General features: G+C 40.6%; 1 protein-coding gene across 2 annotated transcripts in view; it reads right to left on the bottom strand.

The window, feature by feature from the left end:
* The window catches only part of SH3PXD2B (SH3 and PX domains 2B), a 104,784-nt gene that overhangs the window by 23,852 nt on the left and 60,206 nt on the right, over positions 1-20,726 (bottom strand). The window contains exons 5-7 of one of the 2 annotated variants that reach the window (XM_077924464.1): positions 13,651-13,742; positions 3,926-3,951; positions 2,132-2,167 (exon numbers count right to left, since the gene is read on the bottom strand). In XM_077924464.1, the coding sequence (XP_077780590.1) occupies positions 2,132-2,167; positions 3,926-3,951; positions 13,651-13,742 (154 nt within the window). The remainder of the gene's footprint in view (positions 1-2,131; positions 2,168-3,925; positions 3,952-13,650; positions 13,743-20,726) is intronic. The other variant, XM_028717706.2, reaches the window with a different exon arrangement.

Here is a 20,726-nt window from a genome sequence, read left to right as displayed (position 1 = left end):
GGATTATTTTCAGCAGTTCCCTCTCAGGACAATTATTCTCTCTCAACCACTAAGCTGTGAGGCTGCGTTAACAGGAAAAGTGGCCTTCTTTGGGACAAACATGAGCTCTTAAAAGTAGCACTGCTTTTTTTAACCTCCTGAGAGAAGGTAACAGGAGCCAGTATTGCCGTTTGATCACAATTCACAACAGAGGGGACTTTCATATCACCCAACAACCTCAGTGATGACAGATCACACTTATGGTTGGAAATCACCAAAGGATTAGATACCAAGCAATGAACATGCCTGTGTGAAGTAGACTCAACGTGACCAAGAAACAAATGGATTCTACGAACAAATATTGGACTTGAAAATGCTATATGGATCTGTGAATTGGTGACCTGTCACCGGAAGAGACATACATACAACATATTTCGCTCTGAAAGAGTCTCATGACTAGGGCATGATTACAGCTAAAGAATGGGTCTAGTTAAAATTGCAAATCTAGGTTTTGAACTTTCTCACATTAGCCTTGTTTGTAAGATTGCCTGCTAAGTCACGGATCCAGACCAATTTCTCATCTACTCCAAAGACAACAACAAAAAGTTATAGACACAAGAACTACCCACTCTGGAAGAATGGCAGACGAAGGTGATTGACTATATGGGACTGGCAGAGATGACCGGCAGAATCCGTGACCAGGGGAAAGAGACAGTGGAAGAAGACTGGAAGAAATTTAAAATATATCTTAAAAATTGTTGTAAAATTGAGGAGTGTTAAGATGTTAAGGAACTAAGAAATAGAGAACTGCAGCTGTAATCAATAAGTTAAAGAAAAAAGAATTTAATGAAAGTGAACTCAATAATTAGTTAATTGGAGGAGTTGCTGAAGAAATGTGAAACAAGGATGCAGAAAAGGGGAGGTATGGGGAAGTCCGGGAAGCAAGGTGTATGAAAAAAAGGTTACGAAATTATACATGTTTATATGTTTGTATGTTTGTGTATTGTTTGTGTTTATTTTGTGTTTGGAAAACCAATAAAAATTTATTTAAAAAAAAACAACAACAAAAAGTTATAGGTCACTTAAGATTCCTTGATATGTTCAGTTATTTGATCTCATGCTCTGCAGAAGGCCGAGCTGTAGGCTGGGCAAAAATTTATGCCCTCTTTTGACTTCTGAAACCGGCTTTGACCCCCCCCTCACACAAACACTCACACATCCTTTCATACCCAAAGAACAAGTTACGAATGATCATAGAATCCTATGAGGCTTCCACTGCAGCTCACATTTATTGATAAGCTTTGTCAGACTGTGGAGATGTACCTTAACTCCTGTTGATCAATACATAATCACCTGACATGTCCATTTAGGCCAAGTGGGCTGCCAAGAACAATTACCCAGCAGAAGAAGATTTTAAAAACAGCCTTCCAATTATTTACAAAGAGCTTTAAAAAATAAAAATAAATTAATAGCCACCCTAGAACATGCATACTAGCTAAATTAAGGACAAGTATATATGCACAAGGAGCTGGATGGCTGAGTGTGGAATTGTCACTTAAAATTTAGATGCCAACACAACCTTTCACAACTAAGCAGCTAAACTTTCCCTTCTAAGCGGCAAATCTAGACAGAATTTTGCAAGATTCCAGATTCCATTAAAAAGAGGGCAAAGGGTAGGATTGACACATCTTTTAAGTATCAGTATTTGCATCTAAATGTTGATCAATGGCAATTTGCATATATTTAAATGAACATGCAAATGTGCAAAAGCTGTTCATTTGTGTCAGATGTGGCAATGCTCCCAATCACTCAACAACTCCAGTTTTTCCCTCCATTAAAGCCACAGTGTAATTTATTCCCATCTATCACCCAAACCTTGAAACCACCACCAGCAAAGCAGTAGAGTTGCCACGTAGCGGGCTGTAAACCATCCTAGTTGGGTTTCATTTGCTTATCCTCAGTGCAATTTAAAGGAGATTTTTTAATAAACATCCCCTACCCACCCCAGCACTCCCCTACCCAATGGGAAGCAGCAACCTGACAAAGCAGTGGCAAGAGAGAGGAGCCTAGACTGCCCAAGAGGAACAGCACGTGTTGCCCAGCAGGGAGGAAACGTGAAAGCAAGGCCCAAGCAACAAGCTGCTGTTACTACCTCTCAGAAGGAAAGAAGCCGTTCTCTGGATAAGTCCTGATGGAGGAACAAAAATGGTGGAGAAAAGCAATGAGGACACAAAAAAGAATATAAATATACAGATGTAAAGGTAATGAAAGATTAACAACCATGTGTTGTCTCCATTCGTCAAGATGAGGCAGGATAATCATAATACTAATAATGAACTCCTACTTCAAGTGCAGATCTTCATGTAGTCAAAAGGCACCACAGAGATACAAATACACACACACACACACAGCAGTCTGGGGAGAACTTGAGGTTTGCAGAAATAAAAGCCAAGAACAAACTTGAGGAAGAAGTAATCCTTTGGCAGATCACAGCAACATAGAATATCTTCTTGAGCGACATGTGACTACCTTAATAGGCTCCAATATCTCTACCTTCCTTTACTGTTGTGTGGGGGTGTATTTATAAACTAGAATATGTCCAATGGGATTAAGTTACTCAGGTTTGCAGAAACAAAGCTGACCGGTATTTCTGCGCTGGGAATAAATAAACTTATTATAAAGTTCATTGTGTTTTCATGCTGGCAAAATTCAGAAGTACATAGTACTCCACTAAGGAAGCTGAAAAAAGCAGGCAGGTGTTTAGCTGCCCTGCAGGGTGGGGTTCCTGGCTTGCTGGTGTTTGGGAGTGCAATCAGCTAGCACTGAGTTTCAGAGCCAATGCAGAAGGATTTGCATGTTCAAGCACAAACTGCTACTGGCAAGCAGGTATGTGTGTGATTGTTATTCTCCTTTGACTAAAACGGAAGGATGAATCCACTGTAGATTATAGTTGGGAATACTGCCCTTGGAGGTCCTCTGTTTGCTGCAATCAGCTCCAGGCACCAAACAGCAAGCAGAAAAGGAAATTGGTCTTCTTTGACAAATGCAATAAAGAATACAAAAGAAAACAGAACAGCTCAGAACAAAGCCTCCTGATGATGTTTACAACGATGCATGACCAAGTTTCTGCTCAAAGCATTTTCTGAACTCAAAGGAAGAGCCCTCTAAGAACACGTTTCACACATCTTGCTTCTAAACAGGTTTCTATTTTCCCCTTTCTTTCATTTCTTCTGTGCAAACTCTGCAGCCTCTCCTATTATTCACTGCCTACCTCAACCATCATTCAGCCTACAGGCAAACTATATGTAGTGTAAACTGCAGCTAGACTAGGTGTTGCAGAGAAAGATGGCAGACATGCAGGGACAGGAGTCATAATCAGCTGTGCTGGGGAACAAGATGGGAGTGATGCAGCAGCACATAATATAGCTGCTCCAAATGCCAAGTTAGTAAACAAGACTACTGATCACTCCTGCTGACAGCTATTAGCACATAATTGTTCATCACATGTGCAATACACTTCAAGTGCCATGTTTAACCTGCCTTCATTGACCAAAGCCAACTTCAAAAATGGAAAATGACATTTTGGCTAAACAGCAATCCTAGCTACAAACAGAACAGAGGGCTATGGTGCCAATCTGCTCTCATACACTGCTACCCTGTAGAACAGGGTGGGGAACATTTTAGGCTTCCTGGACCAGATCTGGGATCACCCTCACAGAAGTAGAAACAAAAGAGAGGATGACAGAAGGACAAAAGTCAAAGAGAAACAGCACTTCTGTGACAGATTCGTCCAATCTCTTCCACCTCATCAAAGAGAAGTAGTATAATACAGATGGCCTGTGGAAGCACGTGGTTCAGTCCAGCTGTCAATTGGTCACTGGCTGTGGTCAATTCCATTAGCTTTATAAAAGATCAAGAAGGGGAATAAAACAAGTAATTGCCTTACCAGATCTCTTCTTTCCAATTGGTTCCCTGAGAAAGAGAAAATAAACTTGATTAACAAGACAACGTAACAAGCCCTGTCTATATGGCTGTACATAAGTTGTTAACATGAAGAAGAGTCCAAACTCTGGATAGTTCTTGGTCCAGAATCTGCAACTGTATTTATTTTTCTTTTATACCACTTTATATTTTGAGAAATCTATAAGCAGTTTACACATCTCAACAAAAATAACTACATATGATATAAATTTCACATTCAAGTTGCTGCTAATGGTTTATTTATTTTTTATAAATTGTTTCATAAAATATACACATCACTTGTTTACAAATAGAAACCTCAAAACAGTTCCTGCAAATACAGTCTGTCCCTGAATCACCCCTTTGTTCCAAGAAATGAAAGCTGTGACAAAGATACCAGCCTTTCACCCAGCCAACATGTGCTTTTAATTTGACAAACGTGCAGCACTGACCCGATGCAGGGTTTGCAGGCAGACTCACACACCAGCTAAAATGATAGCTGTCAACTAAGCTTTCCCCTCCTTTTAACATAAACTTCTCAGTAAAAGCCTAACTGCATTCACTTGATAGAGAGGCCTCATATTGATGTGGCCGATCTAACCATGACAGCTATTTCACACAAGCTGCTATGTAGTAGTTGCAATTCCTATACAAGATTCTTGGGACCACAAAAACTGCTTTAAGAACATGTGGCACACTAAGATCAATCTTTTATTTTGTTACTATAGGGAGATTTACCTCCCGGTAAAAACCACCTGAAAACAAGCCATGTAAGATGGTTTATTATATACCTGGTATCAACAGAACTGTGTCTAATGAAAAGTTTCCTTTTATTAGAATCATTTCATAGACTAGGCACCCCCAATCTTCGACCCTCCAGATGTTTTGGACTACAACTCCCATCATCCCTGACCACTGGTCCTGTTAGCTAGGGATCATGGGAGTTGTAGGCCAAAACATCTGAAGGGCCGCAGGTTGTGCACCTGGGGATGCCTGTCATAGACTCATAGAACTGTGGAGGTGGAAGAGACCCAACACATCATCTAGTCCAACCACATGCAATGCAGGAATCACATTTGTGTAGTGCTAAACCAGGTTTAGCATTAAATTTGAACATGGGCAATGCATCTGCACCAAATCACAGAAAACATTTTTCTTATGCAAAATTATGTTAAGAGCACTGAAAACTGTGACCGTTCACAGGATGTGCTGCAGACTGCATTCCTATTTCCAGGGATGCCAGCAACAGACTCTGGCGAGAAACAGCTGGCGCTCTCATAGCCTTAGAAACCAGACATAGGGGCCAAAGAGCAACTCAATAAAACATATGGATTCAAGTAAATTTCCTGGGTCTGAGGATTCTCCAATACAGACAGCAGCTCAGACAAGATGTAATAATGCTCAACCACAGCTTGATCAGCAAACATGATAGGAAAGGCAGAAGCCTAAAGGATAAATAGCCAATCATATGGAATCCACAGTATTACATACACAAGCAGGCATGAGCCTGGTTCCTAGGCATGTGAGCAAACTAAGGTTTACACAGTTTGTCATTTCGCCAGAATCTGGCCGTGTACGTTTGCTGAGAACCAGAAAAGTAGGGGGGGGTGGTATGGGGTGTAGACGTCAGAGGCTCAGGCTTGCTTGTACACATAACACCAAATCAGTTTGGCATTACATCTAAACTCCATCAGAATCTCATGAAACAGACAATCAGCAGAGGGGCAATAATAATCAAGACAGTATCAGGGGATTCCAATGGGGACCCAACTGAGTTCTTCCTGTCTAGCATACAACTGCAGTGCCTTGAAATCGGTTGCTTTTTATTCTTGTCTGCTAAATGTATTAAGTGTAACACATCACTTTCCATCTCTTTTCTGCTATCCCTCCTGTCTGGATGAGGAGGGGGAAGGGAGCCTGCACTTTTATTTTCTTGCCAGGACCTTCTCGGGTTGACCAGATACACCTCTGAGAGCAGTAACTCAAGACAAGACAGGAAACGGCAGTAAGCTTGCAGCAACCTGCAGCTTCCTCCCATCTGCCTATCACCCCACTCTGCAACAGGAGAAAGCAATGTGGCATTGGCCCATAAAAATACCTCTTAGAGAGGCTAACAAGTGAAAGAACATGAGGATGTTAGATGTTTTAGGTCACAGTTCTGTTTTCCCAGGGGCAGAGGGGGATACTAATCAATCTGCCCTAAAATAATTACAGAACCCAGTAATTACCAAAAATGAGGACAATCTTCAAACAAAACCAGTGTTTGTCTTTGCATCTCATTCTAAGAAAAATAAGATCAACAAAATGAATGCTCAAAACAGAAGGCAAGTCTTCATTTTTTCTGGCCAAGCATGACTACTAATGGGAGACTTTCAACACTTGCTCTGTACAGAAATCCTGGTACGTACCATCTTTGGGCTTCTAGGAACAAACCCTAGGATGTTTAGAGAACAATTCTCAATAAAAAGTTGATGTCTTCCATAACAGGACACAAAACATCTGCAATCAAACTGAGCACTCAGAAACAATCTCTAGCACAATCTGCCTCATGAAGTTATTTTTGTGCAAAATATATACAGCCTGAAAAATAGGCTTAAATTTTTAATATAAAATATAAATTGTAGTCCATATTGTACCACTTCCAAAATGACGGAAGGTATTTTATATTGCTCGTCACCAGCTTCAAATGTAGCACATGGAAGGGTCAATTTAAATTTGATGGATGTGGATTACACAGAGGCCACTTAAAAATGGTTGCTTCACGTTTCTGGAGTAGTATTTAGAAGTCTCTTAGCCTGTGCCAAGATGGTAGCTATGGTGCCCTGCAGAGAGGCTGCATATACATGGGTGAGTGTGTGGTCATAATCTTTTACAGTTACACAAAGCACCGTTAAAGAGAAAAATGAGTTTTGGCAACTTTCACATCAGCACCATCACATTTAAAACTGATCCTAAGTAAAATCCTGTTAATTGAAACTGCTGCAAAAAATGGAGTTTGACCAGAAAGCTCACATCAGCTGAACTCTTTTTCTGACCCATCTTTCCTCCTGGCTCCCTCGCTTTGATTTACTGGCAGTGCTGCAGGATGGGTGCAGAAAGCAATCAGTTACTACAAATGCCGTTTAAGCCTTCACCTAGCTACGTGTCTCTAAGTATGCTATACAATAGCAAATTCATTCTATGAAATGTGGCTCTTTTTATAGCCAAAATGACAGCATTTGTGCACAAGAGGAAGGCATTAGACTCAGCACACTTTTCTTTGGGGAGGGAGGGAGGGAGCTTACAAAAAAATCTGAAGGGGGGACCCTGCAAAACAGCCGCCACCAACAAGGACTGAGCCTGGCTCAGCAGGCAAATAAGGTCAGCTGACTCTGTGTATGTGTGTGTTTATTATTTATTTTAAAAATTTATACCCACTTTTCACCATCTAGGGCTCAAAATGTCTTATAATTATAAAAATAAGCAAGCACAGGTGTAAACATTGGTGTTCCACAGAATCAGGGAAGGCAAGCACAAAGCCACCCTGGCGTGGTTCAAACATACACATAGAGGCAGCCTTGAAGAAAGATGGCAGAAAGAGGATTTCAAAACTGTATTGCTGACCTGCAAGCAATAGCCCAAAGAATTAAGCCAAAGGAATCTGAGAGTTTTAGATTGCTACCTTAATCAAAGCGTGGCTACTACTACAGTTTTTCTAGGGCAGAAACTAAATAAAGATTAAGTCAAAGAAGGTGGTTAAAGAACAAGCTAAGGCTTAAATCAGGTATGAAGGAGAACAACTCAATCCTCTGAAGAGAGTTCAAGAAAGATGTTGACTTAGTGTGAAGCAGCTGTGAAAAAGGCAAATTCCATGTTGGAACACTGTGTCCCGTTCTGGTCGCCTTGCCTCAAAAAGGATATTGTACAGCTGGAGAGGTTGAGAAAAGGGCAACCAAAACGTTCAAGGAGATGGAGCAACTCCCCTATGTGAAAACACTGTAGAATTTGAGACAGAAGTGTACACAACTATGTACGGTGTGAAGAAAACGGATAGGGAGAAGTTCTGCTCCCTCTTTTGTAATATTAGAATGCAAGGCCATCCAACACAGCTGAATGCTGGAAGATTCAGGACATACAAAAGAAGGCACTTCTTCACGCAGTGCAGAGTTAACTATGGAATTCGCTCTTCCCGCAAGACTTAGTGATGGCCACCAGCTTGGATAGCTTTAACAAAGGAACTAGACAAATTAATTCACTGTGTATCTTTTGAGTTCAAATTCTGTGGATGTTTGAAATTCTGAACATCCATTCCAGAGGCAAGGCTCTGATGCTGTATAATCAAAGTGCAGGCTTTATGCACAACCCCCAGAGGCCTCCTATTCAGTGATCCTGCAGATCTATAGATAAGGCACCAAAAATTAGATAAGCCACTAGAAATGTTTGTCAAGCACATTCCACCACTGATCTGTAGCTGCAGACAAAAACCTCGCATCTCCTTCTCCCTGCCATGGTGTAACTCACAGTGAGTTATATTTATAGTGTTCCTTTTAAGAGGAATGGCTCTGCCCTCGTTAACATTACTGGAACACAGATGACAAGATGTACACAGGTCTCCAAGACAAGTTACTGGAAAGAACAAGAAGCCAGCAAAGAGCCTAATCTGTCCTGTCTGTTGCTTCTCTCTGGTAGAGTACAGCAGATTGTTCTTAATAGCCACTTAGGAGTCTGTGCATGGAAAGCTCAAGGCTCTCAGCATGAGGACTGTTAGCAGCTAAATCCCTTGACTCAGCAATGGCTTTTTTGTCGCACACATCAGACTTTCACAGCTTCACTGCTGCGCTCCTTTATGCCACTAGTGGGGGAAGGGGGAAGCCTATTTCAACTTGAGAAAAGAAAAGAATACAAAGAGGCTTTCAGTTCCTGCGTGTCCTGGGACTTTCACAGATCCATCCAAGCAGCCTTACTGCATTCCTAAACCAGTAAGTTTCAACGGTGGTTACTAGATGCCCAGTCTTGCCTTCCCACTTTGTCCATGCAACCTTGGGCCCAATAAGATGAGACCAGTCCTAAGCAACATGGCTAATCGCAAAGGATGATGAGAGCTGGAGTCCATCGTCATCAGGAGTCCCGTGGGTTCCCCATCCATGCTCTAGCCCACAAAGGCTTACACAACTATAAATATGTTTGCCTAAAGCACTAACTGGAGTCTTCTTTTACTTTTCTTTTTTTGAACAACAGTCTCTGACTAGGTTCACAGGTTATACCAAGCCAAACCATGGTTTGGCACTAATGCACAAGCATGTAAGTTCTTGGAGAGAAGAGGTCTGTTCTTGATTTACAGCCCATGGTTTGTCTAGAGGAGACAAACCATGGTTTAGCTCCAAGTAGGACAGCAGCAGCACACACAGTGCAGAACTGCAGGGCCAGCTGTGATCTTCTGTCCAGGAACATGTGCATTCCTGCTAAGCAATGGTTTTGACTTAGTGTTAAGTGAACACTGAGCCTGTACAAGTAATCCTCTGGAACTAATGTAATTGGAAACTTTAATGAAATCAGGCTACAGTCCTGAATGCATAAATGAAGCAGGAAGAATAATCTGTTAGGTGGAGGAGTTTTTAATATGAACAAACCATTATCAGAAAGATTGCTTTATTTGGCTTTCAACATGATAATATGTGCTTCACCTCACCACATATTTGCTACTTTATGATAAGGCATCTTCCTTTTACTGCAAGACCTGGCTCCAATTCAAGATCCCAAAGAAAGTGTTTATCTAGCCCATGAGTTATTACATCCGACCAAGCCCCAGATGCAGCACTACAATTCATCTAATTGTGGGTTTCATCGTGTGATAGGTAGGTTTGCAGCATATCAAGTGGTGCAGCACTGGGAGAACTGTTCATACCAGTCCCTCCAGAGGAGAGAGTCAAGGACTTTTATTAATTAACATTTTGAATTGTAGCTAATAAATATCCATCGAGTATTCCAGCTGGGCCATGAAACACAACAGAGATGTCCTTGAGACACAACAGCAGCTTGCTGCTGGCAGCCGAGAGGAATCTATTAAGCCACTCAGAACGGCAAGTCCTCTCTTTCTTATTATCCTTCTAGCAAAAGGCCAAAGGAAACAGCAAAGGGCTCACTCCATTCAGAGAATCACTACACAAGGATGCATAAATTAAGCCTCACTCTAATGTAATTATCAGGCACAAGAACACAAATATTGTTGTTTATTATATTTATCCATCCTAGCTGCTCAGATGTATAAAAGATTTATCTGTGAATGTGTGACAAGAGGTTTCTGTGAGTACCAATTAGCTTATCTTAAATTTAAGATTATTATTACAGCAAGAGGATAAGAGGACAAAGAAGGAAGTACAATTACCTCTCCCCCCCAAAAAAATTGTGCCTAAGTTTGTAATTCAGGCAACATTTTCCATTTCATCTATAAAGGTGAACACCTTTGTCCCAAATAAGCAAAAAGGACATTTTCTTTTAAAAATCGACTCATTCAAACCACCATAAGCCCCCCCCCCCAATTTTGCAAAAGAACTATTCTATTTCTACTTCATTGTAGTTCAGCTTCCTGGTCAATTTCAGAAAAAAATCCACATAGGAGACATTGAATGGGCTTTGAAGTGTTTCAATAAGGAGGACTATTTGGAGGGTTTTCTGTTGAAGGGAGAGGTGGTCTTGGTTTCCCCCACACAAGGACATTCCGAGTTGCAGCAGCACCTCTGAATACTGGACTTGTAGATTTTTTGCATATTGTTAGTATTACAATGGAATGAATAAAACAGCATATAGTAAGGCAGGTCATATGGAATCAAAGAGAAGGTTAATGCAGGAAGGTTCGAAGACCCAGTCCCCAAATTTGAGTAGGTAGACAGATGTCAGAAAACTGTAAAGGAAGAAACAACTTGGGCTACTGCAAGTATTTATCTGCATGTGGGATCTAAAAGAAATTCCACATACAGTAGAGAGAAATCTAGCACACACAAACTCCATGGTCAGGAGCAAGACTGCATATATTCGAGACTTGGTCTTGTTTGTGCAGTAAAAATGAAGTATGGGCAGGCTCTGAACAAATACCTCTTCATAATCTAACCCCTCCTGTCTACAGTATAGAGCACTGAGGTTCTATAAAGGTCTTAACAAAAGCCCATAGCATACACCCACTTCCAGAACGATGAAGAAGCTATGCATGATGCAGGCTTGTCTTCAACTTATGTCTTTCATTGCATTAGTTGATGAATTAGCAAAGGGACATAGGGTTAATGGGCAAAAACATCTTAAATGCAGGATGGATGGAAACACAGGCTGACAGCATGTTATTAGTTAATGGGTACTAAGCCCTTGCACCAATCTAATCAACTAACTGGCAGTCATAAAAGAAACTATGACAAGCCAAGACGTCAAGAGAAATCAAAGAGGAAAAGCAATAACAATATGCGCCCAAAGGCAAATGGAAACATAAAGCCTGCCTGTATTGAAAGAGAACCCTTTGCGGCCAACTTGGGTGCTGAAAGCCTCCATGTTCTAACACAGATAATGACAGAACTCTCTCTTCTCATTCCTCTGAAATACACATTTCTCCATGTCAACTTGCACAATCTATATCTTTGCATAATTAAGTGCTCTAGTGTCATACAAAGATAGAAATGAGATAGTGGTTGGTGTCTTATGCTCTGAATCCTCAACAAAAGAGCTTCTGGCCTCAAGCAGCTCATAGTCACAAGACCATGTTGCGTCATGCAGGGAAAAAAGAGAGAGATTGCTGATGTTCCTTGTTTTGGGTGGAAAACAAACATGTGGTTACTGTTTGTCAGAATAAATTGCTCAAGAAACTGGCAACAGGAAAACAGATTTTGCTTGGGGTTGCTCCTAAATTTTAGAAAACCACTACAGGCTGTTAGGCAACCTCCATTGCTCTGGGTGGAGAAAGACATCTCTGACAGCTTACTGTGCATTTCTGTAAAGTTATATTGTTGTGTGTAATTAAGTCCTATCAGGTGAAATAAGTCACATCAGCCATATGGCTCTACTCTGAGTATGACTCAGATGGATATATCCTATGATGTTTACTATCCGACTATGAAAGTTCAAAGGCCGGTGATACTGAACAGAACAGATACGGATAATCCTTTGTATGCCTGTAAAAATCAGTTTTCTTTATTCTTAGCAGCTAAAATTATCTAGTGTATGATGTATTCTATTCTGTATTTTATTTTGTTGTAAACCAGTTGAATCTAGGATTATAGGTGATTCACAAATATTTTACATAAATAATAAATAATAAGGATGATGAAACTGACACACATGGTTACGGTGAGGGAAGGTAGGCAGCAAGATAATCAGCTTATTGAATAAGGGAGTCTGCCCTTTATTGGGCTGAAGTGCAGGACTCAATTAAATGCATTTTGGTACAGGGGAATATAGAAGGAATGCATCTTGGCTCACACAACTTTGTTAATAGTTATAACAGAATTTGGTTTCTAGCACATAGCAGTTTCACTATCACATTATGTGTCAAAAGTTTCCAGTTACACTTAGAAAATTTCTAAGCAAGCTCTTAAAAGTTCCAGCTATGCTTTAAATTGTATTTAATCATGATAGTTACCATCCATATATATTGGTTGTATGCACATAACCACATCTTATGATTTTGTATTTATATTTCATAGTAAAAGTTCATTTTTAAAAATGTGGGCAAGTAAATGAAGGGAGTGCACCTCCATGTATTGGAGAAATTGACCTCACAGATATAAAAGATCAGATTTCAAAGTGGCAGTGACTCTCTCTTTAATGAAGCTGCCTTTATTTTGATCATTGGTGGGGAACTGGATCTCGCCAGCAGGTCAGATTTTTACCTCCCCCACCCCTCACAGGCCAAGTATGACAGGGGGCTGGAGCTACATGTCAATCACCTGATCTCACCATTATGCCAGGTGGCACTTTTTGCTTGCATGGATCTTGTGGATCACTTCTCAATGGGCTCAGCAGGACTGGCAATCAGCTGACCATTGGGTCTTTCAAAGCCTTACGCACAGTGTTTTACATACAGCTTTGCAAGTGACCCTGATTGGCAGATGGCCAGTGCCAATAAACCCCTGTTCAGCTCAGCCAGGTCTTAACCTGCCTTATATGTGACATCATATATTATGTCAGGTGTAGTTCAGGTTTCCATGGCTTAGCTGAAATGGTCTGGAAGTCCTGGCAAATGGGGAGTCCTGGCAAGTCTAGGCTCACATGTTGGAGGTTCCCCAACCCTGAATTTGGTAACTTAAACACTGGATAGCTCACTTGGTTAGAGTTGGATGTTGATAATGCCAAGGTTGCAAGTTTGATACCCATATGGAACAGCTGCATATTCCTGTATTGCAGGGGTTGGACTAGAATGATCCTCAAGGTCCCTTCCAACTCAGTACGCAACATAGGCTGCATGTTTCTTTGATCTTCTAGTTTTCCCATTTTTTTCATTATTAACTTTTCTTTGAGCTGCTTCATTCATTCTTAAATAGTGTTTTTTAATCTGATATCTGTACTATATGTTCACTGATGTTATGTGACCGCATACCTGATGTGTGAGGTTTCTGTACTCTGGAAAATATGAAACACAAATGCTGCTGTCTTTTTTTTAAGGAACAGGGTTGTTCATTGGCTACATATGTCTCTCTCTCTCTCTCAACATTTCTGAAATGCAGCTGTGTAAGCTACTTATAACAAACTTACTCTTTGGGGGGATTTAAGTCTTCTGGTCTTGTCTCAAAGAACCGAAGAACTTCATCGCACTGAGAGATATATGGCGGCAGCTGAATCAGAGCCTGAAAAACAAAACAAGACACACATTTGGAAAATGAAGAGCTGGTTTGCCAATTGTTAAGTGTGTGAACATGAGACAATTTGTGCCTAGCCCACCTAGAAAATCCAGGCACATTCTCTATCCACTGTGATACTCCATTGCAAACGTTTTCCTGGAACTTTAATTTCCAAGTACAGATTCTGATTTTATTATTATTATTAAATAAGTAAATCACTACAATCCCTGTTTAGAGCCATTCAACAGATGTAAAAAAAAGAAAGAAAAGAAAAGCCAGCAGCAGTGTCCTAGCACTTTTTGCAACTAAAGCGCTGGATTTTATGCATAATGTTTTTTAGCACAATAAATCTACATTAATTTCTCATACATTGCTTAGAGCCCGCACTTCTATTTATATGGAGATACTGCATTTTCCAAGTAAAGTTCTTTGTGATCACAATTACTATTGCACATACTGTGAAGAGCCTTGTGATGTAAGTTTTATGGACCACTGCTGGGTATTTTTGTGATGGGACGAAGGAGAACTGGCATAACTCTAATATTTCCCATTCCTGAACTATGAAAAATTATTTAGAGATTGCATGCTTTTTAATACTACAACTGATACTCAGCAATTGTACGGGGCTTAAGAATGTTTAAAGCATTTTGCAGCCATGATCATGTAGCCACCCTTGCTGACCTGCTTTACGGGATTCTTGTGTTGTGTCCCTGTTTCTGAGATGAGGGGCAGGGGCTGAGGATGGCCCACCTAAGCCCCCAGCAGAAACTTTCTGAGTTTGATCCAGAGCTCAGTCAATTCCTGAACTAAGCTGCTTAATTTATTTTAACACTGTTTGGAGATTGTGGCCTTTCTACCATCCCACTGTTCTCGAGTGCAAAGCCAACCAGTTAGATGGGGAACTGATCACACTGTTGTTTACCCTACCTTAAACACCAACACCTATCACTTGGCATCTGATGGCATGAAGAGATCTTGAGTGGCCCATAATGCTGGTTTCCATGCTACAGCAACTGATCAGTTTCTATCAGCCTTCCCACATCTGGTGCCCTCCAGATGCTGTTGGACTGCAAGCTCCATCCTCCTTGACCACTAGCCATGCTGGTTGGGACTGATAGGAGTTGGGGACCTCACCATTTCTGGAGGGCTACAGGTTGCAGAAGGCTGGTTTATATTGTCTGCAATGCTATTAACTGCTTGCTAAAAATCAGAAGACCGTTTACAGAGCATGTCTCAAACAAACAAACAAAACATCAAACAGTATATCAGTGCCTCAAAATTAATTCCAATGCTTTGGAAGGAAGCTAGTGTGTCATCTTAATGTTCCTAAATACCCCAAGGGTCCACCACCGAGCCTCTGTCACATCCAACTGAAATCCGGACCTCTTCAGAACTTCCATAAACAGCATGTCAATCCTGTTAAATGACATTAGCCTCTCACTCTCTGCCATTTCCCCACCTTCCAAAAAGTAGGTCTGGTTTTCAAAACTGGATGTTAGCAGCATAGTTCCAGGGTTTATATGGTCACTTTCAACAATTCTCTTTCCTAAGCCAAATTTTGAAAATATAGGTAGGGGGAGTAGCTTTAATAAAACACACTATGAGAATATGATTCTTGTTAGAGACACATGCAAGTCACAGCAGAAGTGGCCCTGTTCATTTACTACTCAAGACAGCATATTGCTTCCATAACAGAAGAGGGGCTTCATACTCAGAAAAACCTTTTCCATTTTGTGTGTGGCATAAGACACAATTTGGAAAGCCGTGGTTACCTAGATGCACCTTGTATTTTCCCCTACGCTCAGAAAAGGCTCCTGCAGCCTAATGGATTCTGGAGGTGAGATTTCGGCTAACAGGCAATAACTTAATTGTCTCTGCAGGAACTTGAGGGGACAGTACTTGGAATATCAGTGTTTCTTTTGGACCAGAGCCCAGAACACTTACTTTCCCCTTCTGTCTACAGGTGTTGGATAAATCAGGGAAATGATGCAGAGTAAGATCTGCAAAATGTTTAAGTATTCAACCTAAGAGTTTGCAGACTGAAATTAGAGAACTGAAGGTTTTACTATAGACAACATGATCTCTGATTTATTTTTATTTTTGTCAAAATGAAGTTCCTCAGCATTTCACCATTCTTCATCAACAACAGGTGACCAAATGATCCTCTGCTTATTATTCACCACAAGTTGTTATTTCAGCTTTGACACAAATTCTTCCCATGTTTGGTGGTCTACAAACTGATCCATTTTTTGTGCCTTGATATACTATCCTCCTCAATACTTCATCTCTCATTCTTCAATCTATGCTCCCCAAGAAAAAGTGACCTACCAAGTACCAAGGGTTCGTAAGAATCCTGACAAACAGCAACTACTTTTTATATTGTGATTATTTGGGCTGCACAGTATTTTCATATTCACGTAATATTGTATTCTCTTCCTCTTAACGGCTCAAGGGAGGAGTCAGAGACTTGCCTGATATTCACATTTAAAGTGTTTCACATTTAACATGCTTACATAACCACGCTGCAAACCATTGTTAAAATTACTTTTTACAAATCCAACCTGCCTCTCTTATCAATAAATGTGATATGAAGCAGTGAGTAAGATAATTTAGAATAAAACATTTTGCTTAATCCTTCACCAGGCTACACAAATACTTGTGATTTTAAAACTCTGAAATCAGTTCTTTGATCTCAAGAAATACCTGCTCTCCCAAATTTATCAACAACTCCTCATGTAAGGAGGGGTTCAGTTCATGTAAAACTTCGGGAAATATGAAATGGCTGCTCTCTTCTTGCTTTGCAAGGTTATAGAGCAAGAGTCCAAGCCAAGATGGTTACTTCATAAGGAGCAGGCTAATTAAATATCTTCCCAAAGTCGTGAAGTATCTAAAACTGCTGTGGTCTTTTGGGGGTGGTATGCACCTCTCCTTGGGCTTCAACATTTACCACGTAAGAAATACTGATGAAACTGGGGCCAGTTTGTAAAAATATCCATAATTTATTGTTTGGGCAGAACTCAAAAACCACAGTACCTAATGTGATCGGTATTATAGCAGTTTATTATGTCAGTCTGTAGTAGCTTCTGTTCACTGCAGAATGTAATGCACAGTTTGCATTCATCATATCATAGCTACTATGACTACTTGTACTTTTTTGTTAGCTTTAACCAAAAGGTTAGCATGGAGCAGAACCCCTTGGTTATGGAGCTGACAAATTTAGGCAGGGCTATTATGGTACATATGGGATGCGGGTGGCGCTGTGGGCAAAAGCCTCAGTGCCTAGAGCTTGTCAATCGAAAGGTCGGCGGTTCGAATCCCCGCGGCGGGGTGCGCTCCCGTCGTTCGGTCCCAGCGCCTGCCAACCTAGCAGTTCAAAAGCACCTCCGGGTGCAAGTAGATAAATAGGGACCGCTTACTAGCGGGAAGGTAAACGGCGTTTCCGTGTGCTGAGCTGACTCGCCAGATGCAGCTTTGTCACGCTGGCCACGTGACCCGGAAGTGTCTCCGGACAGCGCTGGCCCCCGGCCTCTTGAGTGAGATGGGCGCACAACCCTAGAGTCTGTCAAGACTGGCCCGTACGGGCAGGGGTACCTTTACCTTTACCTTTTATTATGGTACTTATTTCCTTTTCTCCTATGAGATCATACAATATCTGGCAAAGTAAAGGAAGGGGCATACAATGCTGGGAAAGATGAAGAACAGACAGGATTTGGGATACATATCTATTCCTCTTCTAAGTTTGATGAAAGCCTTCCGAGGCATGAATTTTGTACAATGAACAGAAACGACAGTAGACGTTCATGTCACTGATGTGAGAGTTAGGCTGCCGCTCCCTAAATTCCTCAGCACCTGCTCAGAAGATTGATGGTTTGGGAAGTGCCACGACTTTTGTGATAGCCAACTGGAAGAGAGTCTTTTACTGGTCTTCCTGCCCCACACTTGCCTTTTTAAGGATTTTATTGGGTTGATGCATATCACCAACATTTTATCTGTATGCCGCTATACTGTAGTTAAAGCCATGCTCCAGGCAGCTTGCAATATTAAAAGGTTTACAAAATTTATTAATTGTCATGAATAAATGTTCATGACAATTTCTGTTCTCATCCTGAAGCAAAGTTCTTAACCCAAGGTACTATTTCTGGGTTAGCGGAGTCTGTAACCTGAAGCATCTGTGACCTGAAGCATCTGTAACCCGAGGTACCACTGTATGCAGCTGCATTAGTTTTAGTCACCGGATTTCATTCTTACTGGGACAAATGTTGTTTGCAGTTAGCAATACTGCTAGTTCTCTTTGTTTAGTGAAGTTATTTTTGTGTGTTTTATGGTTTTCAATTTAGTACTCATTATATATTGTGGAGCCACATGTTAGAAGTCATCTTGAGGGTGCTGACCTTAAAACATAGCCTACAAATATTTCAGATATCCTCCTCATAGCCAACGTGGAAGTGCAGTGGACTAGTGTCTTAACAGGTGGGAATTGCTTTCTAACAAACAGGCTGGTATAGCAGGAAAAGGACTGAGGAGTGAGCTTCCCTTTTTCTGCAGCCAGCATGCAAAGAGGCTGGTGGAGGAGAAAGAAAGCCATTCCCAACCAGCCCACTCACACATACCTCCATAGAACTCCTGGTCACAGCTGACTTGTGTAAGAGGTGTGTGCCACCCACCCAAATATATATATATATATATATATATATATATATATATATATATATGAGTGATTTTGTGTTATTAAAAAACCAAAGCAAGTGCCCTGATCACCTGAACCCATGTTTTCTCCTGCTCCGGAGGCTAGGAAACAAACCAATGGATTCAAGTTACAAGAAAGGAGATTCCAACTAAACATCAGGAATAACTTTTTGACAATAAGAATTGTTCAACTGACTCCCAAGAGAGGTGCTGAACTCTTTCGAGGTTTGTAAGCAGAGGTTGAATGGCTATCTGTCATGTATAATCCAACTGAGATTCCTGCACTGCAGGGGTTGGACTAGATGACCCTCAGGGTCCCACGCAACTCTACATTTCTATGATTCTGAAAGATTGTACTGGGAAATGATGCTTTCCCCTCCTTTCCCAAGAAAGCAAAGAAGAGAAGTGGAGTGATTGTTGCTTATGCAGCTTCTGAAAAGGATGTGGTCGCAATTAATTCTTGTAACGCTCAGCATTTGCTGTATATCCACAAACCACAGTCATCTCTGTGATTTATTTATCTGTGCTCAGATGGAATACAATTTTCCTCCCCGTGGTGGTTTCCCTTACGGAAAGCATGGAAAAACAGCAGCAGATAAGTTGTACTGCTAGAGTGGTGTCCATATCATGGCAAGCCAGGCTTCCTTGTGTGAGCCTACCCCACACCCATCCTTCCCTGTTAGCAAATACAGAGTTAAGTGTCAGCTGTTGGAAGGCCAAGAGTGCAGTCTTGGTTACCTGGTTATCATTAACTAAAAGAAAGAAATACTAAGGCAGTTAGATCACATCTACAACATTATAGATGATAGAGAGTCAAATGGATTTGTTAAATTTAATGTCATCAATAGCACTGTTTTGTAGGAGCCAGCTGCTGCCTCATCACCTATGGACTTCCTTCCTCTTTAAAAGCAAATGTGTGTGTACACAGGTGTGCCTATCTGGGCATATTTTAACCTATTCCGTGACAAGAGGAACAAGCATATCAGAAGCTGAATGAATGAAAATTGTATATACACATACATGTATTTCACACACATTTTACAACAGATTATAAGAGCAACTCCAACACAAAAAAACACACATATGATAAAACAAAACAAGTACACAGACACAATTTCAAAGAGACTTCCCCAGATTGTAGGAAGATAATGATATCGTAATTATTTAATGCATTTCTAACTTCAAAAGGTTAAAAACCTAGAAAATTCAATATAAGAAACAGTTGCAATATAATTTTGATTAGTGATATCATATAAAATGAATGACCGCTGGGATATCTTCCCCAGAAATATGGGGCAATGTACACTGCTTTTTTCTGGCTTAAGCATCCCTATGACCAACACCACCACTCCCCTTCTGCAGAATCCAATGTAGAAAAATCTGCCCAAAGACTTCTAAAAGTAGAAATCTGCCCAAAGACTTGCTCCGACCATAACGCTGTAAAGATGGAGATGAAACTAACAACAGCTGGTTCCTTCAGATGGAGAATGAATGACACCCTATTTAGAGATGAGGAGATCTACAAAAAGGCCCAAAAAACTTTGAAAGACTATTTTGAGATAAATCTGAGAACAGAGGTGGAGAAAAGAGTAATTTGGGACGCAAGCAAAGCCGTGATGCGAGGTTTCCTAATACAACAGAATTCTATAAAGAGGAAGAAACAAAATGAGAAGAAAGATAAGATTTTGGAAAAGATAAAAGAAGGAGAAAAGAAATTGAGGTCCAAACCAAAGTCACATGAGATTTTGAGAACAATTAAGTATTATCAGATGCAGTATATGGAATTGATGAATCAAGAGATAGAATGGAAAATTAAACAAATGAGACAAAGGACATTTGAATCAGCAGACAAATGTGGGAAACTTCTTGCATGGCAGCTGAAGAAAAGACAAAAATTGAATACGGTTATAAGTTTAGAGGTGGAAGGAAGGAATATTTACAAGCCAAATGAGATCAGTAACTGTTTCCAGAGTTATTTCAGAAGACTGTATGCACAAGGGCCGGTGAACGAAGGAGAAATAGATGAATTTCTTAAGAAATATGGATTACAAAAGATCTCACAACAAAGTAAAATGATTTTGAATGAGGAAATAACAGAACAAGAAATAGAGGGTGCCATTCAGAATATGCAATTGGGAAAATCTCCAGGACCAGATGGACTGACTTCCAGATATTACAAGGCTTTGAAGGAATGGTTGGTACAACCGTTGAAGGAGGTCTGTAATGAAATTATGGAGGGGGAAAAGGCGCCTGAATCATGGAAAGAAGCGTTTATAACACTTATACCAAAAACTGAGACTGAAA

Source organism: Podarcis muralis, chromosome 2 (genome assembly GCF_964188315.1).
Source record: "Podarcis muralis chromosome 2, rPodMur119.hap1.1, whole genome shotgun sequence".
Classification (NCBI taxonomy): domain Eukaryota; kingdom Metazoa; phylum Chordata; class Lepidosauria; order Squamata; family Lacertidae; genus Podarcis; species Podarcis muralis.
The sequence above is the reverse complement of the archived record's forward strand: the minus strand, read 5'-3'. Positions and strand labels throughout refer to the sequence as shown.